This window comes from Eleutherodactylus coqui, chromosome 13, assembly GCF_035609145.1.
Source record: "Eleutherodactylus coqui strain aEleCoq1 chromosome 13, aEleCoq1.hap1, whole genome shotgun sequence".
Lineage (NCBI taxonomy): Eukaryota > Metazoa > Chordata > Amphibia > Anura > Eleutherodactylidae > Eleutherodactylus > Eleutherodactylus coqui.
Genome location: NC_089849.1, coordinates 116,619,974 through 116,644,860, shown reverse-complemented (window position 1 = coordinate 116,644,860; position 24,887 = coordinate 116,619,974). Strand labels below are relative to the sequence as shown.

The following is a 24,887-nucleotide window of genomic DNA, read 5'->3' as shown; positions in this document are numbered from 1 at the left end:
ACATGGCAGCAGGTGCTCTGGAGTCAAAATTTGAATTATTTGGCTGTAAAAAGGCAGTTTGTTCTCTGAAGGACTAGAGTGGTGCAATAATAAAGGTCTGCAGGCAGCAGTGAAGCTTGGTGGAGGTCCTTGGAAGTCTGGGCTGCATTTCAGTATCAGGACTAATTGTGTCCTCAATGCTGAAAAATACAGACAAATACTTATCCATCATGTAATACCATCAGGGAGGTGTCAGACGGCCTCCAAATTTAATCTGCAGCAGGATAACAACCCCAAACATCCAGCCAATGTCACGAAGGACTATCTTCATCATAAAGAAGAACGAGAAGTCCTGGAAGTGCTGATTTGGCCCCATACAGCCCTGATCTCACATCATCCAGTCTGTCTCGGGTGAAGAGACGGAAGGATTGGAGCGAGCCGACATCCATAGGAGATCTGTAGTTAGGTCTACAAGAGGTTTGGAACAACCTCCCTGCCGAGTTCTTTCAAAAACAGTTACAAGTGTCCCTAGAAGAACTGATGCTGTCTTGAAGGATAAGTGCGGTCACACCAAATGTTGATTTGATTTAGATTTTTCTTTTGTTCATTCACTTTGCATTCTGTTAATTGACAAAAATAAACTATTAACACATCTAATTTTAAAAGTATTCTTGCTTTGCAGCATTTTTTCTACACCTGCCTAAATCTTTGGCACAGTACTGTAAAGCTATCCCAAGACAACAAAGGTAAAAATATAAAAGCAGACTGAATGGAGCCCGTGCCCTCTTTATGCCATCAGTCTTCTATGTTTCTCTGTGGAATTCTAGGCTAATTCTATCAAGGGTCTCATCAGTTAGCTGGATGGCTACAAGACTGTCCATCTCTGGAGGATGCAGTACACTATACGACAGCAACATGATTGTAAGAAGAACTGTGTAATACCGCTTTTCTCCTGTGGGGGCATTGCAGGGAAATCTAATACTTGTTGTTTTTTTTCACAGACTAGATCTAAAGACTTCAGAGTACAGCAGTGGAACAACGTTTGGTTAGAGAACTTGGGGGTTCAGTTTAAGATTTGCAAAGGCCCTTGGCTATATGTGTAAGGACCCTCTACCATTTCATGCCCATACAGTGCCTATATAGTCAGTGCCATCCAGTGAATGCTGTATAGCGCAAATACAGATCCACACATGTCAAAATAATACTGTAGTCACCACCATAAAATGAGTTGTTAACAAGGAAGAATTTTAGAATGACCAAATGTGGTGAGAACATGATTGTGGAGCCCCTAAATAGTGAAGGCCCATGGGCAATTGCCCCTTTTTAGTCCATACTATAATCCCTATGTGGCAAGATAAACATGCCATGAAAGTTGGCGAAATCCAAGCACTGAAAGTTAATAAATGCTACCACAATGATAACATTTTTCTTGCTTGATCTATAAACATGAGTCTCCATGTATCAGAGTGTTGCTTGGCTGAAGCAAGCGATGAAAGCAAGAACGTCACCACAGTAATCTTAGGAGTAACAGATTTGTTTACATATTCAGTTGGCCAGTAATACCCAATGATAATCTAAAGAGTCACACATACATCAAGACACAGATGAAGAGGTAACACAACCCAAAGCACAAAGAGGCAACATGATCCCATCAAGGAGGTAACAGTATCTCCAAACAGTCTTGTGTTTCCTCTGTCCTCATTCTTAGCTCAGAAGATTCTATCAAGAGCAAAGACGTTTCAAGAAGGCAGAAGCTACAAAAAGTAAAAAAGTGTTATGAAACGGGAAAGTTAAGACTAATAATAAGAATAAACAGGAATGGAGGAAAGCAGGACGAGCAAGTACAAAAGGGACAATGAAGAAAGAGTAGGACAATGAGCAACCTGGGGGGTGCTAAGGTAATGTGTGACTTTGGACAGGAGGCAAACATGAAAATCAAGAGGTTACCTCCACACATGAATGCGCCCATAGAAAAACAAATGCAGTCTTGAAATTGTCACCAAGATATTGCCAGTAGAGTGCCTCTATGGAGATACTTTACATATCCAGTAATTCACGAGAATCTCCTAATACAGAGTAGCACAGGTGATTTGGGCAAAATTCACCATAAATTCACAATGGATTAATGATATTGTGGTTTGGAGAATGCCCATTTGGGGTCCATCAACATTACAATATTTCCTACAATTTGTCAATTTGTCAAGGATACATTGCATGAATCATCCAAAATATTCATTAAAACTGGCAAAAAGCATTAGATAGTTGTGGCCCCAAAATTGACAGTAGTTGCCATCTAATGCATAACAAGAGCCACCAATACTCTGAAAATACTAGTTGAAAATACTACCATAGTCTTCGAAGGGGTAAATGTGCCTTGAATGAGGTGTACAGGCACGTTAACAAGATGTGGTGGTGATCCGGTATCTCGGAGTCCCATCAATCTCTGACTTCCGTATCTTGATCTCATTGTGGATCTGACTATTCACTCTCTAATTCCCTTCAATACTCATGAAGTCTATAAGTGGACATCAGGATCTTGAGTGGTATTTTTTGGATCTGCATTTTTATTCTTAAGGTCGCAGTTAACAGACCATGAAACAATTTAATATTGTTGGTATGTGGTAACGATGGTTGCTTTGATTGACCCCCCAAAAGTTTTGAGCCTGGCTCAAATGACCGTGTTGGTTCACAGTATTCCACGCGTGGGTCTTGTGTGCGGAATATGCTTTCAATATTGCCACTCACATGAACTGCATGAAATACGTGCGCAAGAAAAATCACAGCATGTTCTATCATACACGCCAAGACAGTACATGGCGATGGGCGGCCCGCAGCAAGTACGCAATGTCATTGTATACCTGCTGCGTGTGAACCTGGACTGAGTATGGCTTCTAAGGCTGAGTTTCCAGTTATCAGCAGTATGCTGCGTAGCCAATTATGGCATGGCACAACTGCAAGCGTAATGTGACAATTTTGTAATGTGATTATTAACCGCACGGATTTTACAGTTGAAACACAGGTTGTATTACAGGTGAAACATTGGGCAGAAGAAGACCATCCTGAATTTCAGGTCTTAGGTTAGTCATGCTACCATGGTCAAATTACATAATGGAAGAGGTTGAGCTGATCGAACCATTGAGATGTAGTAAAAAATAAGTCAATTATATGGTCATTCTTAGGCGGGTCCCTCAGGCATGTACCTCCTGCTGGCTGTTTACTTCACTCTTTCTTCTTCTAGAATTATGGATAAAGTCAAACTGGGCTCTCCAACATAGACTAAAACCAGTTATACACTACGCAAACCAAACCATCGAGAAGTGGTTTCTCTGCCGGAGGGGCCGGGAATGTGCAGACATCTGAATAACCATCAGTGTTGATGGTCTCATCTGCTGTTAATGACCACCCTAACATTGAAGATGTAGTAATGTGCATCTATTATCAACCTAAACTAGAAGCCATCAATATGAAGACTGAATCAATATTACTGATGGATGCAAGTTATGACAACATGACCAGAGCTTCAGTTGTTTGGGTGGTCATTAATAGACAGGTGTCTAATCAACATGGATAGATGGTTAGATGTCTTCAAGTCTTTGGACTTCCGTGCAAAGCCTTTCGAAAAATCTATTGCTAAAAACTGCTGAAGTTAATCTAATCCCTGAGCAAAGGAAGAAAACAATGGATGAAAAAGAAAGCCTCAGTGTAGGTTCAAAGGTGCTCAGTCAATGGAAGTTCAGGTTCACCTACATTACTGATCAAAAGGCTTTGAACACTAGGAGCATTCAGAGTCTTGGGGCGAATACTGACTAAAATACGGTAATGTCATTTTTTTAGCGAGACCATGTTCTTGAAGCTTAGTAAACCGCAACTTATCCCAAATATACCCTCCAGTAAGTAAGTATACATTTGACAACAATGATCAATTTATATCCCGCTTGGCGCAGGGTAATTCACATTTTTATGAATATTTTCACTGTGGTTCGAGTGTGTTCTAGTGGAGCAACCTCCAGTCAACTGTGGACAGGGGGAAGATGAGGATTTGATAAAAAGGATTCAAGGTAATGATCGTTATTAATGATATCATGAGGTCCTTAGAAACCAATGTGGTCAGAAGGATTGGCATTTCCATTTTGCTGTGGATACCACATGGACAGCTTCCTTTGAAGTCAATGGAAGCCGTCCGATCCGCGGGCCGTCCACAATTTAGGGGATGGGCTGCGGCTACCACTGGAAAGCAGGAGTTCAAAAAAAAAAAGCACTACGCATGCCCGTGGCGTGACGGCCGGCGCTTCCGCACACATTTGCTGTGAAAAAGAAAGAAGATTCAAACGTGATGCAGGAGACCCACACAGGTAAACATGTGTCCTAGGCCGTGGGCAGGGTGGGATTCTGCTGTGGGGTCCCGCATGCGTAATCCAACCCGCCCGTGGACATAAGGTCTAAAGGCGGTATATAGGACGCACCCCCGTTTTAGAGCGGGAAAATAGGGGGAAAAACATTTGAACTCACCCAGGGACAGCGCAGGGATAGTGCCAGGTGACGGAGCAGAGGGAGCAGCAGAGGTCCGAAAAACCGGCGTTCCATATCACAGCGGCGCGTCTAGGAAGCAGGAGGAAGGAAGGAAGCCGTTTGGTGGAGGCGGGGATCAGAAGTAGTACCCGCCGGCGCTCACAACCAATCACAGGTATGCATGGGCGGCAGTGGGGAGGAGACTGGTCGCACATTTGTTCGTGCGATCGCGAGTTTAACACGCAATCGCGCGAACTAAATTGCATTTGTGCGTTAAAATCGCGATCGCGCTAAAAATGGCGATCGGAACGAATTTTTGGGCACCTTCGCTTTATAAGACGCAGCAACTCCCCCCCCCCCCCACCCCCACTTTGAAGGGGGAAAAAGTGCGTCTTATAAAGCGAAAAATACGGTATGTATTTGCAAGGTGCAGTTCAAGGGGAGTTCTTGCAAAGAATGAGAGAGATGCAAAGTTAGGAGAAGTCTGTAGTTGGAGTCAGACTGCAAGCAAGTGAACCCACATGCATTGATAGGCCTGTATGTGGAGGATGAAAGAAGCTGAGCGATATCCTTCTGCTTAGCCTTGGCCTACTCTACCCAGGATGTGCCAGTGCTACCACCAAACACAGAGAGAGAAAGAAGGACCGCTGCTTGACAGAGAAAGGCACAAGAAACGTGAGTGTTGACTGGTAGAGAGTTGGAGAGAGAAAGAGAGTCACCGGGAGCGAGATCACACAGATAACTGGGACAGTGGATTGTCTGGATAACTCCCAAAAGTCCTCCCTGTCACATCACCTTCTAGACGTGTACTTAGGGCCTGACAATTGCTGTGCGTTGAAACTTTACTAAAGTTGCAATAAACAGACATTACTGACCATTCCCGGTTTGTCCACAAAGTATCCCTGGGTGTGGACTAAGCTATTTGCTTTTCAGAGATTCATCACAAAAGGACAGAACGGTGGCGTCACGAGTGACAAGAAGATTTCAGGTAACCTGCGGTTACACTTTCCCTGTGACCTTCCCCAGCAGTAACTTAGGCAGGTGCCGAGCTACGCCCAGGGGGGGGGGGGGGAGATGGTAGCGCCACCGCGGCAAGGCCCTTATCTACCCCGTCATCTCCTCGACTATGGGCCTGCTCTTCGGACGCTGCAATAGTATCAATGCTGAGGAGAAACCCGAAGACCCATACAGAAGACATTAATTACTACCCAGTGACCAACTAAAATTGCAGTGAAAAATGGCACAGAAGAAAGAAGAGAATCAATATATATAGGATAAGAGAATTGAAAAGACATCGGGGTGGTCTTCTCATAGAAGTGGTCCTTTTGAGAGCTTTCACTATACATGGGCACCAGATATTGAAATAGACCTAATGATATTAATGGCAAATCACATAGACATCAATGTCCATTTGGTCACAGTCCAACCACTGTGGTAAAAAAGTGACAAGCCCTTTGGGCTACTGCCAGCTCAACTTGGCTTTCTTTGGAAGCTTTATGTTTGGCCATTGGACATGATGAGTCAACTATGTAGCTTCTAAGAAAATCAGAGCAATGAAATGTTTGGCCAGTTGGAACTTCCACTAGCATTATCAGTTGCTCCTCGTGGTTTCTACAAGCATGGATTGATGGGCGGCGTCATTATAAAAAGAAGTAGTTGTCATGAGGGGACATGAGAGTCTTTTCAGCTATATTATCAATGTTCATGTGGCCAGTTTAACCCCTTAGTGACGGCCAATACACCTTTTTACTGACCTCACGAATGAGCTTTTAATTTGCATACACCTTTTAAGGCAATGACTTGGCTGACTACCGACAGCCAGGCTCCTGTTCTAACCTCCAGATGCAGAGAAACTTCAGATCCTGGTAGTTTAACCCCTTACATGCCACAATCAATAGCAATTGCAACATGTATGCAGGTGGCAGGGAGAGGGGGCTCTGTCATTCATCAGCATCCTGCAGTGTGATTGCAAGTTACCAAAGGGTTCCTATAGCAGCCGAAAGCCTGACAAATGCCTCCATGTCTGCCTTGTAACTCAGCCTACTAGACCCCGCTTCCGGCAGGACCCAACAGGCTGCTGTCATAGGCTTAAAGGGGTTGTCCCGCGCCGAAACGGGTTTTTTTTTTTTTCAACCCCCCCCCCGGTCGGCGCGAGACAACCCCGATGCAGGGAGGTAAAGGAAGCTTACCGGAGCGCTTACCTTAATCCCCGCGCTCCGGTGACTTCAATACTTACCGCTGAAGATGGCCGCCGGGATCCTCTGTCTTCGTGGACCGCAGCTCTTCTGTGCGGTCCATTGCCAATTCCAGCCTCCTGATTGGCTGGAATCGGCACGTGACGGGGCGGAGCTACACGGAGCCGGCATTCTGCACGAGCGGCTCCATAGAAGATTGCAGAAGACCCGGACTGCGCAAGCGCGGCTAATTTGGCCATCGGAGGGCGAAAATTAGTCGGCACCATGGAGACGAGGACGCCAGCAACGGAGCAGGTAAGTAAAAAACTTTTTATAACTTCTGTATGGCTCATATTTAATGCACAATGTATATTACAAAGTGCATTATTATGGCCATACAGAAGTGTATAGACCCACTTGCTGCCGCGGGACAACCCCTTTAATAGAATGCAGTTCATAAGTAAGGCCCCCTGCACAAGGGTGGAAATTCTGCAGCAGGATTTCCCGCAGAATTTCTGTCCGTGCCCGCCTGCATATGATTGCATTAGATAACGCAATCCTAGGCAGACGGCCGTGATTTGTCCATGTGAAAACTCTCGCAGAAGCCCGCACAGAAATGTCAGTGGTGACAAGCTGGCTCCTCTCTGCGCATGAGCCGGCTGGACACACAGCGCAGAGAGGAGACGCCTGGAGCAGGTAAGCCACAGGCCTCTGCAGGGGCAAGGGACCGCATCCTGCTGCGAGAATTTTCGCAGCATGATCCGATCCGGCCGTCTGCTGGCAGCCTAATACAATGGAATATCCTAGCAATCGAACTATTGGCAGACTATTGAGAGACTAAATAAAATGTGTAAAAAAAAAATTCAGTAAAGTCTTAACGATCATAGAATGCACCAATGCAGATTCGACTTCCTTTAAAATGTGTCTTTATTGTGTAAAAAGTAGTAAAAAATAAAAAAATATGTATAAACTTTGTATCACAGTAATCATGCTAATCAGGATAAGAAAGTTATCATGTTATTTTTACCGAATAGCGAATGCTGTAAGAACAAAACCTAAACACAATGGTGGAATTTCTGAGGGAGTTTTCCTCCCAACCCCCACCCCCACCGAAAAAGAAAAAAAAATTATGAAAGTTAAACAACACAATATTGCTGTCATAAAAATTACAACTTGTCCTAATTTATGGTTTTTGCAATGTGACAATGAAAATCGCTTGGTCCTTAAACCAAAAAATAGGCTTGTCACTAAGGGGTTAAAGTTGCCTATACACATTAGAATGAAGTTGACAAAAATGGACAATTTCAACCATTATGAACATTTGTTGGCTGGAACTCAACAATGAATGAACATTTTAGACAGCCAGGTTTGAAATTTTCGTTCAATACACAGACGATAATGTAATTTCATATGAAAGATCTTTCTTCCAGTGAGAGATCGTTGGTCCTTCGTCCGGAGTCATTGAACATATATGGCCCGTTTGAATGACTAATGGCCAATATGAGCTAAAATGTGTATGGCCATGTTGGCAGAATAATTGCTTACCAGATGAACAACCATCATTGTATATCATATCAAACCATCATTTGATTTCCATCAGACTTCTTTCTAATGTGTAGGCCACCTTCATTCCAGAGCTTTCTGGTTTGCTTGGGTGAAGCCTGGTGACATACTAGTTCCATACAAGCAATGAAGTAGTTAACAAATAATTAGCAGACACGGAAACACCAGGGACACAGCATCTGAGGAATCATTCCTGAAGAACACATCTATTGTGCACGCTCTCTATGCATGCCACCTGAGCACAATGCTCTCTATAGTTTACAGCCGGTATGTAGAAGAGGAGAGTTTGATGTCTTCACAGCCATTCTTCTATAGGTCAACAGAAGACATTGTCACCTACTATTATGGAAATGGATGCTGAAGAACATCTGAGAGATCCAACATCACTACCACCAACATGTTTAGGTGAAAGGACGAATGTACCATAGAGATAGAGCGTGCAGCTACTATTGGGCCCTTGGAGAGAGGGGGCCCAGCTCTGCAATAGTAGGTCCCATCCCTCTGCTATTCGTTTGTGAGAGAATATGCAGGACATCACTCTCCAAAGGGACTACATTGTTAGCAACAAAGTGGTGGGGAATTGGCCAAAGGGTCTTGAAAATGGGGAAAACAAACATGAGGCCCTTCTGTCCTGGATGGAAAATCGGCACCATTTTGTTATCTGCTATTCTCTATCTTAAATGTTCATCATTGCCTATAATGTTCTGGCAGGGCTATAAGTATTCAGATGTAGTCACTTAAGAACAACAAAACTGAAGGTTGACCCAAAGTACTCCATACAACAAGCCAGCCATTTGGCTGGTCCTCATTTGGAAGCCATCTATTAGATGATCAGTGGTCCCCCATCACTTGTTTGTCATCATACTGGTGACACCTAGAAGCAAATATAAGATTTCGTTCTTTGATATATATGCAACTATCTCCTGGACTTTCATTATGAAAATCAAAGCATCATACCTGGGTTGCAGAATAGTCAAAAGCCACATCAAACATGTAGGACTTCTCACGGGAACGGTTGGCTCTCAAAATGTCATCTGGGTCTTCCATAGGATCCATAAGAACCACCATCTGCAAGGATATAGGCTAACATTCAACAATTGGATCACTGCAAAACCTCTGAATTGTTATTATAAATGCAAGTTTTAACACAATTATACATATCAACCACATTGTCATACCTTCCACCACCCTCTTCCACCAACCCTTTGCTTCTATCGCACCTACAAGCTTTTTGTAATTCTGCCCTGCAAGGTCAACTCCAACTCCTACTTCCCGGTGTACTCTCAGCAATAACTACAGTCATGCCAAAACCCCATAAAGTTTTTCACCTCAATATTAGCTATCAAGCTAAACTTGTTTCTTCATTCCCTAGTATCTGGTCACCAAGCTTCAGACAAGGTCCTCAAATGATTTATTATAGCAATATCTCTATATAGTTGTTGAGATAATGTCAATATCCATGGTTTCTTCCAAAAGCCTTCCATTTCTTATACTATACCCCTAAGGCTTCCTTAGAACTCCCTACTGTTAAGCAAGCCACGCTCAACATACCTCATAGTAGCTGTCAAGGGTGCCCGCTTTCACCTGCCCTTTTTGCATTTGCTATTACGCCCTTAGCCGCCTCAATTAGAACCATCTCCAATATTATGAGTGTTTCCATTGGAGGGAGGGAGTTTGAAGCTCACCTGTTTGCAGATGACATTGTAATCACCTTTAAGAATAAGATCCCTACATCCCTTCCTAATCTCATGGACTTACTAGATTGATTTGATAGACCTTCTGCCCTCCGTAACAATACTTACAAATTAGAAATCCTCTATTGCAATATGCCCCAATTGTTAAGGTTATGGCTGTCGTAGTCTTCACACTACCCCCATGTCTTTTCTTCACTTTCTTGGCCCATTCTGCTGTACAATTTCTTGCTCCTCAGCCATCATAAAACTTTCTCCTATTTTCCATCTTTAAGGATTCTTTACGAGTTGAGGTGGACCCTGGCAGATATTTTATCTCTTTGCCCCCTTAACGCACAATATTCTACACGAATGTTGCTCCCAAGAGGCGGATATAATGCACCAAGTGTTCCTTGAGTCAAAACCTTCCATTATTTAAAGAAAAGCCTCACATTAGTGGATGAGTGGGGATTTTGTAAGCAGATGGCATTAGGCTACATTGCCTCTAAATTCTTCTAAGTCAGATAAGGGATTATTCCAGAAATGATGCCAGTTCGAATAGACACAGTTCTGTGCCAGACTAAGCTCTGGTACATCTGAGCGTAGGTAGTCAGACAATGGCCACCTTCACTCCATGACCAGCTGGGGTTACCTCAGCAATACTTAGAACAAAGGGAACTATTTAACATTACCCCAGCTATTAACGGACGAGAAACAGAGGAATTTTTGGGAGGTTTTCTTTATAAGGACTGATTTTCTGCCTATGAAAGTAATGTAAAAAGTAAGGCCCAAAGGATAGGTACACTACAGGTAGGTACATATGAGGGTCAAAAACAAGGTCTGTAATGTAATTTACTATCTTAGAGTGTTGACTTATTATCTATGAGGCCTGATTTATTAGTACTAGGCACCGTCTTCTTAATTCTGTGCATTTTAAAGGGGGAGTGAGCGGTGCTCCGCAACCCCTTACACAGTCTGTAGCGGCCCCGCGTGCCACAAGGTGTACCCTGCCCTCTCTGGTCCGGAACCCACCCGGGAGCAGAGAGGGCCAAGACATGCCGAGTGCAGGGTTAATGCAATGCTTGCCAGCCCTGAGTAAAGGCCCCACTCCGCTAGCCAACTACCATTGCAGGGAAGGGATTAACAGAGACACTGTGGGTGCCTGTAAGTGATGCCCAGTGTGAAGTTGCTGGGAGGGGTTCTGCCCACTCAATGATATCAGAGGTTGCAGAGATAGTAGCAGTGTGTGCTGCTGGACAATACACAGCAAAGGGAGGAGTATAGAGGCTATGTGTTGCCCTTCCTAAGGTCTTATAATTACTAGTAATGCCATGCCTGGTCACATGGCATCACTGAAGGTCCTGGACCTCCTTTGTGTGCTGCAGCTGTGTATGAGGGCTAAGCCCGGCACCCAGGTGACGTGTCAGCAGCCAGTTTGGCCCATGGGTTTTAGTGTTGTGTGTGTGGCAGCAGCAGGAGCTGTTACGGAGATCACCAGAGTCTGGGTAGAGAGGATACAGATGAAAGAGGAACTATGACATTGTGTGGACCCCAGCAGAGACTTAAAGTGGTGGCCACTGATAGCTGGGGCCTGAGCAGCACTGTTCTCAAGCTAGGGAGCAGCCCAAGCATCACCATAAAGGCCCTGATGACCAGGAGTGATGCAGAAGGACTACAAGGTCCTGATGACCCAGGGTGTAGATGATGGAATAAAAAGGATTCTAAGGACTGAAGGTTCTGGATTGATTATGGTCTAAGGAACAAAGTAGCTGCGTCATGTCCACACTGTGGAGGAGGCGGTTGGATATGGATGGTGTGGACCATTAATGCCAGGTACAGACTTATTACATGTAGACACTGACTTATTAGCTCTGTGAAAATGAGTTTGACACCGCTGCGATAGAGACACAACAGGTCCACATCTATCCTCAACCTAAAGAGATACAACGGGTGTAAATCCAATGTGAAACTCCATCGAGAAAGAAAGGTTCTACATCCAACTCAAATCATCTAGAAACAAATTGTCCACATCCAATGTTATCCCTTAAAAAAAGACACAAAAGTTCCACGTCCAACACCAACTCCGTAGGGATAAAGGGATTCACAACTAACTCCAAGCCTATGGAGATACAAAGAGTCCACATCCAGTCTTAACCTTACAAAGGAACTATGGGTTCAAATTCAACACTAGAACATCACAAAGGGTCCACATCCAACGCCAACCCTATAAAAACGCAAAAGACCCACATTCTGCTACCATCTATGGCCAGCCATACCTGGCATCATCACCCTACTGTTACCTGCTTGGCATATTCCATACCTCACCAGACAGTTTATATAAAGGGTTTCTATGTCTGAATCCAAGATTCTATCGCCTTAATTATGCTTTGCAGGTCACAAGGAGCTGTAGTTGTAAGATGTCTCAGTAAGCCATCTGCTTGCTACATGGGTGGTTGTGTAATCCCCATCTGGAGTCTTACACCTTAAAGGTCTTATACCTGCCATATGTTAGGTGAGGGCACCAGAGCATGCCAATAGTGACAGAAGGAAGGGCTGATCTGCAGATCTACTCACACCCCTATCATTGCACTGGGAAATCAGATCTAGGCTTTCATTCCCTCCCAGACTCCGAATGCTGTATTCTGAGTATGTGCTCACCTCTCCTTGTGCCAGCAGTCCTTTTCACTACCAGGAGTTGGCACAGACAATGTCTTAACAGCGGGGCTGGAGTCAAGATGTTGCCTTCCAAAGAACCTGGGAGCGAAGTGGAAAGCAAACTGCGAGGAAGGAGGAAGGGTGGAATTCTGAAAAGACTGGTCTGAAGCCTATATTTATTTTGGAGGTTAGGTCCAGGGTTTGTATTAGATTTAGGCTGTTGTGCAGTGTAAACACATGCGGTGAAGAACTAACAGCAATAAATTGCTGATCAAATCTTTCCTGCAGACCATAAAAATCATCATTGGTCTGCCGCTGCATCTGCCTGTGTGAACAGGCAGTTGTTCATCTATAACCGACTGCCTGTTTACTGTGAATGGATCTCCGGTCCGCTCCGCCGCCATTCACTTAGCAATGATCACTCCCGCGTGAAAGCAAAAGAGTGATCAGCATGGAGACGGCTGTCGGGTGCTTAAAAGGGTTTTCCCACTACCTAAAATTGCTTCCCAGCCACTCTGTACTTCCTGGTTGCTGCTGACCAGGACATGTGACTGCTGCAGCCAATCACTGTCTATAGAAGGTCACTGCTGTGGCCATTGATTGGCTGCAGCAGTCACATGTTCTGGTCAGCAGCAACCAGGAAGTACAGAGTGGCTGTGAAGCAATTTCAGGTAGTGGGAAAACCCCTTTAAGGATCCGACAATCGGGCATTAGGGGGTTTGGTCTGCGGTCTGTAATTAGGAGGTCAGGTCTTGATTATGGGGTCTGGGATGTTTTTGTTTAGGGCATCTGATTTGGGATCTGTATTAGCTTATCGGGCTTTGTCTGGGCTAGGTATTTAGGGGGAAAATCCGTTTTACAGTAGAGTAAGGTGGGTGAGATTTCAAGGAATCTCATCCACTGTCTGCAGAGTAAGTCATAATGCAGTGTTAAAATCTTGTTATTTGTACAACACCAACTTATTCCAAAGCGCTTTCAGGTTATTATTATTTATTACCCCCAGCAAGCTGGGTGCTCATTTTACCGACCTTGGAAGGATGGAAGGCTGAGTCAACCTTGAGCCGGCTACCTGAATAGTGCGGGGATTGAACTTGCAACCTTCAGGTCGTAGGCCAGAGCTTATTGTAAATCCGCAGCGGTCGACCGATGTGGCACATTTTCGGAGCTGATTTTACCTCTTTAAATGATGGTGTGAAAGCCTCGTCAAAATCAGCACCAATATCGGCATATAAGACCGGACTCACATAACTACATAGGAATTGCGTATTATGTGGCCTCTGTCCGCCCTTGTGATACGCGGTAGCTCGCAGGCAATCAATTGCATTGCCTTACGCACTTCCACTCACTTTAGCGTGTCGGGATTGTGTGATCCGCGAGCGAAAAATAGAACATAGCATGTTCTATTTTGCCATGTATATACGCGACATAGAGCCCACTGTTCTATATTGTCATATGTATACACGCAGCATACGGGCTGCAGGTATACGCGTCATCACTAAACAATAGAATGGGAAATACTAAAAAAAAAAGGTGTACCTCGTATAACTGCTTCCGTGAGTATGTGATCATGCGCAATACAATTTCGCTGCCATTCACGGCCGTACGCAGGTCACAGCTGTAAAACGCTGCCGGAGCCTCACAGCATTTTTGGCTCCAACCTTACACACATGAGAATTTTTCGTGAAAATTTTTCCACGGATGCACACCAAAATCTCTGGCGTGTGAAATGGCCTTTTAGTTTAGGGGGTCTGCATTAGTGTATGCGGTCTGGATCTGCATGCATTCTGGGGTGTGATGAAAAGAGTCATATACACGACCTGTGCCTCAGTGCTCCTCCGTGGTTCATCCTACATGAGTACTTGATGATGATGGTGGTGGTGGTGGTGGGGGGGCGCACAGGTGACACCTGTTCCAGGTAGCTATATTAACTGCACAGACTATATCTGACCATCTCTTTCATCTTCAGCCAATTCATACTATGATGCCTCTGTCCGGGGGAGTTACTATAACAACGCTGGCCTTTACAAAGGCTCTATCAACCACCATCTGCGCCTCCCTCCCGTCTTCTGATCTGTCTGGCTCCCTTTTATGTCTACTAGACAGCCAACACTCAATACCTGCCACATTCCTGGAGAAAGAGCCCATTAACACCTGCAAATAACCAGTCAGACTCCATGGCAGAGGAGCGAGCATGAAGACAAGTGCTGAATGTATCAGGTGCTTCTAAACAGAAGATAATCGTTGGGCCTAAACGCAGTCAACGCCTGAATGAGAATTGTTCACTTTTCATTCGTCATTCATTTTCTGTCGGCATAAAAACCATCGTTGGCTCGTTCTCTAATCGTTCGGGTTAACCGGCGCTCGTTCAGTCGTCCTCCGTCACTTATACAGCGAATATGAAAGGCTGAACGATTCTCGTTTTAACGACCAACGATGTATCTGCTGTATAATCAGGCGGCCCGAGAGCGAACGTTGCAACGAGAATCGGCTCGTCTAATAGGACCTTGACTGAAAAACTATCAAGAAGGAGCTGGTTGATCAAGATAATTGTGCAACTAATTGTTTATGCAAACATCAAAATAATCGCTGGTCGTTCTGACATTGTGACATGTAAAATGAATCCCTTGATTAATAGTGACACAAGACTTGTTAACTAGCGAGCAAACAATGAATTCTTAATGATTGAGATGATAACATTGTGTGTAAATACTTGTCTGGAATTGCTCTTCAATTGCTCACGGTGATTGTATGGAACTCCGCGAATATGAATACCTGCTCCTGTCAGTGGTCTTTAGTTTCACGCCACATTTTTTGCATCCTGTTAAAAGGTCTTTATTGGTGGAATAAATGTATCATTAAATGAGATTGCAACAAGACACTATAATGATGCAGGTTCCTTTTCTGAGAGGTCAATGGTGACAAGACACAGTAACAATGCAGGTTCCTTTTCTGAGAGGTCAATGGCGACAAGACACAGTGATGATGCAGGTTCCTTTTCGTAGAGGTCAATGGCGACAAGACACAATAATGATGCAGGTTCCTTTTCTGAGAGGTCAATGGCGACAAGACACAGTAACAATGCAGGTTCCTTTTCTGAGAGGTCAATGGCGACAAGACACTATAATGATGCAGGTTCCTTTTCTGAGAGGTCAGTGGCGACAAGACACAATAATGATGCAGGTTCCTTTTCTTAGAGGTCAATGGCGACAAGACACAGTAATGATGCAGGTTCCTTTTCTGAGAGGTCAATGGTGACAAGATACAATAATGATGCAGGTTCCTTTTCTGAGAGGTCAATGGCGACAAGACACAATAATGATGCAGGTTCCTTTTCTGAGAGGTCAATGGCGACAAGACACTATAATGATGCAGGTTCCTTTTCTGAGAGGTCAATGGCGACAAGACACAGTAATGATGCAGGTTCCTTTTCTGAGAGGTCAATGGCGACAAGACACAATAATGATGCAGGTTCCTTTTCTGGGAGGTCAATGGCGACAAGACACTATAATGATGCAGGTTCCTTTTCTGAGAGGTCAGTGGCGACAAGACACAATAATGATGCAGGTTCCTTTTCTGAGAGGTCAATGGTGACAAGATACAATAATGATGCAGGTTCCTTTTCTGAGAGGTCAATGGCGACAAGACACAATAATGATGCAGGTTCCTTTTCTGAGAGGTCAATGGCGACAAGACACTATAATGATGCAGGTTCCTTTTCTGAGAGGTCAATGGCGACAAGACACAGTAATGATGCAGGTTCCTTTTCTGAGAGGTCAATGGCGACAAGACACAATAATGATGCAGGTTCCTTTTCTGGGAGGTCAATGGCGACAAGACACAATAATGATGCAGGTTCCTTTTCTGAGAGGTCAGTGGCGACAAGACACAATAATGATGCAGGTTCCTTTTCTTAGAGGTCAATGGCGACAAGACACAGTAATGATGCAGGTTCCTTTTCTGAGAGGTCAATGGCGACAAGATACAATAATGATGCAGGTTCCTTTTCTGAGAGGTCAATGGCGACAAGACACAATAATGATGCAGGTTCCTTTTCTGAGAGGTCAATGGCGACAAGACACTATAATGATGCAGGTTCCTTTTCTGAGAGGTCAATGGCGACAAGACACAATAATGATGCAGGTTCCTTTTCTGAGAGGTCAATGGCGACAAGACACAGTAATGATGCAGGTTCCTTTTCTGAGAGGTCAATGGCGACAAGACACAGTAACAATGCAGGTTCCTTTTCTGAGAGGTCAATGGCGACAAGACACTATAATGATGCAGGTTCCTTTTCTGAGAGGTCAGTGGCGACAAGACACAATAATGATGCAGGTTCCTTTTCTTAGAGGTCAATGGCGACAAGACACAGTAATGATGCAGGTTCCTTTTCTGAGAGGTCAATGGTGACAAGATACAATAATGATGCAGGTTCCTTTTCTGAGAGGTCAATGGCGACAAGACACAATAATGATGCAGGTTCCTTTTCTGAGAGGTCAATGGCGACAAGACACTATAATGATGCAGGTTCCTTTTCTGAGAGGTCAATGGCGACAAGACACAGTAATGATGCAGGTTCCTTTTCTGAGAGGTCAATGGCGACAAGACACAATAATGATGCAGGTTCCTTTTCTGGGAGGTCAATGGCGACAAGACACTATAATGATGCAGGTTCCTTTTCTGAGAGGTCAGTGGCGACAAGACACAATAATGATGCAGGTTCCTTTTCTGAGAGGTCAATGGTGACAAGATACAATAATGATGCAGGTTCCTTTTCTGAGAGGTCAATGGCGACAAGACACAATAATGATGCAGGTTCCTTTTCTGAGAGGTCAATGGCGACAAGACACTATAATGATGCAGGTTCCTTTTCTGAGAGGTCAATGGCGACAAGACACAGTAATGATGCAGGTTCCTTTTCTGAGAGGTCAATGGCGACAAGACACAATAATGATGCAGGTTCCTTTTCTGGGAGGTCAATGGCGACAAGACACTATAATGATGCAGGTTCCTTTTCTGAGAGGTCAGTGGCGACAAGACACAATAATGATGCAGGTTCCTTTTCTTAGAGGTCAATGGCGACAAGACACAGTAATGATGCAGGTTCCTTTTCTGAGAGGTCAATGGCGACAAGATACAATAATGATGCAGGTTCCTTTTCTGAGAGGTCAATGGCGACAAGACACAATAATGATGCAGGTTCCTTTTCTGAGAGGTCAATGGCGACAAGACACTATAATGATGCAGGTTCCTTTTCTGAGAGGTCAATGGCGACAAGACACAATAATGATGCAGGTTCCTTTTCTGAGAGGTCAATGGCGACAAGACACAATAATGATGCAGGTTCCTTTTCTGAGAGGTCAATGGCGACAAGACACAGTGATGATGCAGGTTCCTTTTCTTAGAGGTCAATGGCGACAAGACACAATAATGATACAGGTTCCTTTTCTGAGAGGTCAATGGCGACAAGACACAATAATGATGCAGGTTCCTTTTCTGAGAGGTCAATGGCGACAAGACACAGTAACGATGCAGGTTCCTTTTCTGAGAGGTCAATGGCGACAAGACACTATAATGATGCAGGTTCCTTTTCTGAGAGGTCAATGGCGACAAGACACTATAATGATGCAGGTTCCTTTTCTGAGAGGTCAGTGGCGACAAGACACAATAATGATGCAGGTTCCTTTTCTTAGAGGTCAATGGCGACAAGACACAGTAATGATGCAGGTTCCTTTTCTGAGAGGTCAATGGTGACAAGATACAATAATGATGCAGGTTCCTTTTCTGAGAGGTCAATGGCGACAAGACACAATAATGATGCAGGTTCCTTTTCTGAGAGGTCAATGGCGACAAGACACTATAATGATGCAGGTTCCTTTTCTGAGAGGTCAATGGCGACAAGACACAGTAATGATGCAGGTTCCTTTTCTGAGAGGTCAATGGCGACAAGACACAATAATGATGCAGGTTCCTTTTCTGGGAGGTCAATGGCGACAAGACACTATAATGATGCAGGTTCCTTTTCTGAGAGGTCAATGGCGACAAGACACAATAATGATGCAGGTTCCTTTTCTGAGAGGTCAATGGCGACAAGACACAATAATGATGCAGGTCCCTTTTCTTAGAGGTCAATGGCGACAAGACACAATAATGATGTAGGTTCCTTTTCTGAGAGGTCAGTGGCGACAAGATGCATTGATGATGCAGGTTCCTTTTCTGAGAGGTCAATGGCGAAAAGACACAATAATGATGCAGGTTCCTTTTCTGAGAAGTCAATGGCAATAAGCTACAATAATGATGCAAGTTCCTTTTCTTAGAGGTCAATGGCGACAAGACACAATAATGATGCAGGTTCCTTTTCTTAGAGGTCAATGGCGATAGGATAAAATACACTTTCAACATGATTCAAAATATGTGGTGAGAACAAGACCCAACTGATTTTCCCTCTTTATACTGATCTGTTTTACTTGAGAACCACTGAGACATTCAGTGCCTCGTGCCTTATAGATCACATGCGTTTTTGGCAATATGAAACCCTACATTTTGTTAATCATCCAGGGTATAACCACTTATAAAATAGAACTCAGTTGACTCAATTCTGCCCCTTCAGCCATCCTTCTCTCCAAATCATGAATTGGTGTTGGGGTTGCAAGTTGTAAAGGCCTAAGTAGGCAACTGTCAACCGTTAATGAGAACTGATCTGCAGTAGATCAAGGCATCTTAGCGTCCTTTATGAAAAGCTGATTCTCATTTGAATGAGCGAATCACGTCACCGATAGCCCTTTGTCCTAGGCCAGTGGTGGTGAACCTATGGCACACGTGCCAGAGGCGGCACGCAGAGCCCTCCGTACTGGCACGCGCCCCATCGGCCGCTCACCACTTGTGAATACCAGCAGGGGCCGCGGCTCCCCTGCCGGCATTCACAAACGGCACTGCTAGCCGCGCTGATCCCGGCACACACTGACTTCAGTGTGCAGCTGGAATCCCCCTGCCACCTGCCCCGACGTCTCCTACTACTTGGTTCCGCCGGGAAGGGGGAGGCGTCCGGCAGCACACTGAAGTCAGAGTGTGTGCCGGGAGCATATTAACTCTTTCTTCCCCACTTCTGCCGCAATCAGCAATTCCCAGCAACCTGATTGGTTGTTTAGGTTTCACCAAACAACCAATCAAGTTGCTGGGAATTACCTATTGAGGCAGAAGTGGGTAAGAAAAAGTTAATATGCATGCTGGGACCATCGCTGACCAGAAGAGGAGCTGAGCTTCCAGGAGGAGGAGGTAAATATGTGAGTCTCGAGATCGGCACTGTGGGGTGTCACAACTGCATTGGAGAGCCGCTGTGGGGTGTCACTTCTGCACTGGGGGCTGCTGGGGGGTGTCACTACTGCACTGGGGGCTGTTGGGGGGTGTCCCTACTGCATTGGGGGCCGCTGGGGGGTGGGGGTCACTATTACCGCTGGGGCCGCTGTGCGGTGTCCCTAATGCACTGGGGGCCGCTTTGGGGTGGGGGGGTCACTATTATCTCTGGGGCCGCTGTGGGGTGGGGGGTCACTATTACTGCTGGGGATGCTGTGGGGGGTGTCACCTACTGCTGGGGCCGCTGTGGGTTGGGGGGTCACTATCACCGCTGGGGCCGTTGTGGGTTGGGGGTCACTATCACAGCTGGGGCCGCTGGGGGTCACTATCACCGCTGGGGCCGCTGTGGGGGTCACTATTACCGCTGGGGCCGCTGTGATGTGGGGGTCACTATTATCGCTGGGGGTCACTATTACCGCTGGGGCTGCTGTGTGGTGGGGGTCACTAATATCGCTGTGGGTGGTCACTATTACTGCTGGAGCCGCTGTGGGGTGGGGGTCATTATTACCGCTGGGGCCGCTGTGATGTGGGGGTCACTATTACCGCTGGGGCTGCTGGGGGGGTGTCACTATTACCGCTGGGGAATGTTTACAGGTGGCGGAAATGGGCAGGGCCGCTTCAAAATAGACATGATGCAGATTTTGACTACTTTTTGGATGCGGAAATGGTGCAGAATTTTCCACAGAAATTTCCGCTAAGGACATTCTGCAGTATTTCCGCATCCAAAAAGCAGTCAAAATCTGCACCCTATCAATTTTGAAGCGGCCCTGTCCTTTTTAGAACGACGGGGGTAAAATCATATGTTGTGATAAGCCCCGCCCCCTGACGTGTTGGCACTTTGCAGTAAATAAGTGGGTTTTAGGTTGCAGTTTGGGCACTCGGTCTCTAAAAGGTTCGCCGTCACTGTCCTAGGCTATGGGCCTCTAATGAAAACAGCACTGAAGGGCTGCATTGGTCCATGACTATTGGGAATGTGTTTCTAATTGCTTTCAGGACGGCGCAGAAGGGGATGAAAGTTGGGCGATTTGTTAACAGATAAAGGTTTTGCGGTGCTATAGGTAAAAGCTAAAGCATCCAAGTCATGGTCCGAAAGTCATCAATATTGTACAAAGTCTGGATCCTTATTAACATTACCAAAGATCACTGGCATTTCATATGTTTTGGTCTCCCAGAAATATTTGATCCCAATATTGACTGCTCTAGTATCTCCAGCATCTTATGGTACATCGCACAAGGAGATAAGTCTCACCTGTTCATCCACCTTGTGGGCAATGATGGTGGCTCCTTCTACCAGCTCCGTCTCATTGATCGGCCGTATGCGGAGAGCAACCTGTTGTAGTAAAAGACAGTATTAACGGTATGTAACAAATGGCCGGAGTCATCGGGAGTCAATTCAATAATCCTACAAACCTCACATGAATATGAAGCCCATTCTTTTGAATGGGGTCATATGCATGAGCTACTTTTTCCTGCAATGAGATGCAATGCGGGCACAAAATCGCGGCACGTCCTATCTTTGGGCGTGCCATCGCATCACATATTGTTTTCAATGGGGCCAGCGGCAGCATCGCGCCACGTGCTGCGTGTATGCTGTACGATGAAAACAATGGGAAACCCTCCACGATGGAGAATCACTACTTCCCCAAAGTGATGCCATACATTTTTTATGCTAAAACACCTCGCATCTGCGGGGAAACTTACGTGGGTAAGCGCGATATCGGGCCGTGTTTCTTGGCTTGATATCACACTTGCCCGTTGTGAAATTGGGCTTAGAGCGTGCTGCATTTTGGGAAAGAAAATTAAAAAACACCTCAAATGAGGAAAAACACCAGCAAAGAAAACCAACATTGCGGACTCGCATAAAGCATTTTACACCTTTTTGTGCAAGAGGGGATTTTTGCAAAAATTTGCCACTTTTAAACTTTTTATACTGGCCTCAGCACTTTTGAGAAAAGTGGGTGGAGCTTTCAGCAGCGGTGTGGCCGCCTTGGGCTGACAGATACATATAGAAATATTTGCCAGGATCTGGGGTAAATGAGGCCATAAATGTAAGCGCACGGAGATGCTGAGATATGCGCAATATGCGCCTCTTCATATATTAGGTGCATTGTGCACCGGGGAAGCGCTGGCCTTAGTTAATGCCCCCCACTATTTGCAGTACATTTCAGACCTCCCTACTGACCTTCAGCCAACATCCAGCTGCCGAAATATTTGTTTTTGTCAGAAAATACTTGGGAAAATTGTGTAAAAACGGAAAAGCCTGCGCTGCAAAACGCTGCTTAATCGCCTACCCAGCAGTTCCGTGTCCTCTGATCCCCCAGTGAGACCCCCGGTGAGGGATGCATGCAAGGACTAAGCAGAGCCCTGCGAGCAAATGTACCATACGCCAAGCGGGAGCCATGCCATACCGGGACGGCCAGCAGCATTAACCCATTCAGCGTGGAGAATTGTATACCAAATCTCCGGTGATCGGTCGGTGACCCTGCCGCCTCTTCTGCGTCAGTCTGTGAAGTGAATATGGCCTCCTGCCTCGTCAGGACTAATAACGGGATATTAGAGGATGGCTACATATCGGACAACCTCTGCGTGGAGTTTGTGTGTTCTCCAAGTGTTTGCATGGTTTCCTCTCGCACTCCAAAAACAGGTGGATTGTGAGCCCAATGGTGACAGAACTCGTCGAGCGATGTGAAGCGCTGTGTAATATGCATGCACTATAGAAATACGTAATGGAGTAATATGCAGTGAATAGAACGCAGGGAGTTGAATGGGTCGGTTCATCTGAGTTCACTATGTCACAGGATGTGCGATTGTGTGCAAAAATACGCGGCATTACCTATCAATGGGTGTGCGTACATGTGCGCGAATACAAAGACAGCCTTCATATCTGCTGTGGATATACACACAGCAGCTATACATTCTGCGCATATAAATATACGGCTGTCAGCGTATGGCAGCCGCGGGAACACGCCCGGGGATTATTTGTATAGATTTGATTTTCTGTTAAGAAGTGCAGATTCAACGCACTCCGGGGTCACACAGGGGGGTGCAGTGTGGCTGAAGGTCACCCCCAGTGTGCGGAATGTCATATACATGCATATAACCAGATATATAGTCACTCACATACTGTACACACAATCGCAGAGAGTTTCTGCAAGCATGTGTATATATATGTGTGTGTCGGTATGCATCGTTATATGTGTATCAGTATGTTTATATAAGAGTGTCTATCTATATTTGTGCTTATGTATGGGAGCATATACATGTATGCATAGGAGTGTATATATGTATTATGACAGTGTATGTGTGTATATATAGATTTTTGAGAGTATTTATATTTAAGTGTAAGAGTGTATATATATATATATATATATATATATATATATATATAAAAGAGTGTATATATTTGCATGTGAGTGTAAATATGTGTGTATGGAATCGTATGTATGTGTTAGAGTGTATAAATGTATTTAGGTATATATGGGAATATATATATATATGTATGTATGTGTAAAGTGTATATATGTATGTGTAAGAATATGTATGAGGGTCTATATATGTATGTATGGGAGTATATAAATATGTGTGCATATAGGTATGCATGCATAATAGTGTATATATGTATGTATGGGAGTGTATATAATATAATTATAATAATCCTCTTTTGTATAGTGCCACCTGACCCCACAGAGCTTATCTGTATTTAGGTATACATGTATGTATGTGAGTGTATATATGTATCATGTATGATAGTGTATATGTAATTAGGTATATATGTTTGTATGTGAGTGTGTGTATGTATGTATGTGTATATATATATATATATACATATATATATATACACACACACACACACACACGGAGGGGTTCATACCCATCTTTATGTAGATGAGACTATGTAGGACGGACAGATAGAAGAGGTCATCAGTGTCAATCCACCGGTGACCTCTTATCTGTCAGCTCCCCTTCTGTCCAGTATGGCAGGTGACAGCGGATATCTGACCAGTGTATATAGGGGATGAGACGTATAGATTACCGTCAGCTGCTGGTCCTTGGACTCGCCTCCGTCCTTCATGGCTGGATGTGGAGTGAAGCACAGCAGGGAGGTCCAGCAGCTTTATCCATACATGTCCCACTTCACCGCAGCCTCCTCTGTGAGCCCCCAGAATGTGCAGCATGGAGGCTGAGGGGGTCCGTCATGTGTGTGCAGCCCGCAGGGGGCAGCAGGGGGGCGGCTGCGAGGAGTTCACCAGCTCCCTCTCACTCCTTCATCTCTCATGGATTCCCTGGAGATTTGGAAACCCAACACAACAAACCAACCCCAGCTGTCACTGCAGCGCTCACCTGCTCCCCCTTGTGGCCACTGGGAATACGGACGCCTAATAGATATCGTGTTAACCCTTCAGGAACAACGTGTTTTGGTCATTAAAGGACCGGACACTTTGGGGTGATTTTACAGCCTTCGGGCTCAGTCACATGGGCGTTTTTACACGCGTGACCATGTCCATTGCCACCCATGTGTTCTATCTTTTGTAGATGTGTTTTTTTTTTTGACGAACGCAGTACAAACGTTTTTACGCACGTATAAACGCCCGTGTGACTGAGCCCTTATTCTCTTTTAACCCCTGAGTGGTGAAGACTGTTTCCGCCTTAAGGACCAACTAATTTTTCAGCTTTTTTAATTGTCGCATTTTCCGTTGACAGCCATACGAGGGCTTGTTTTTTGAGAAACAAGTTGTATTTTTTAATGGCATCATTTTGGGTAGATATAATGTATTATATAACTTTTATTAATTTTATTTAGTAGCATTAGTGAAAAAAAAAGAAATTCTGTCATTTGTTTTTTCGTTTTTACGGCGTTTCGTGTGCCCATTAATACTATGATAACATCGTTCTCCGGTTCGGCATTTTTATTTTTTTGTCAACGGTGCTGTGAAAGGGTTTTTTTCTTGCGGGATGAGTTCTACTTTTTAATGGTACTATTTGTTGA

At 44.8% G+C, this 24,887-nt stretch overlaps 1 protein-coding gene across 2 annotated transcripts in view; it reads right to left on the bottom strand.

The window, feature by feature from the left end:
• The window catches only part of KIF19 (kinesin family member 19), a 60,994-nt gene extending 36,785 nt beyond the window's left edge, over positions 1-24,209 (bottom strand). The window contains exons 1-3 of one of the 2 annotated variants that reach the window (XM_066587892.1): positions 23,934-24,209; positions 21,150-21,230; positions 9,183-9,293 (exon numbers count right to left, since the gene is read on the bottom strand). In XM_066587892.1, coding sequence (XP_066443989.1) covers positions 9,183-9,293; positions 21,150-21,230; positions 23,934-23,972 — 231 coding nt within the window. In that variant the 5' untranslated portion in view covers positions 23,973-24,209. Of the gene's footprint in view, positions 1-9,182; positions 9,294-21,149; positions 21,231-21,601; positions 22,196-23,933 lie in introns of those variants that run through there. The other variant, XM_066587891.1, reaches the window with a different exon arrangement.
• Positions 24,210-24,887: the final 678 nt, after the last annotated feature.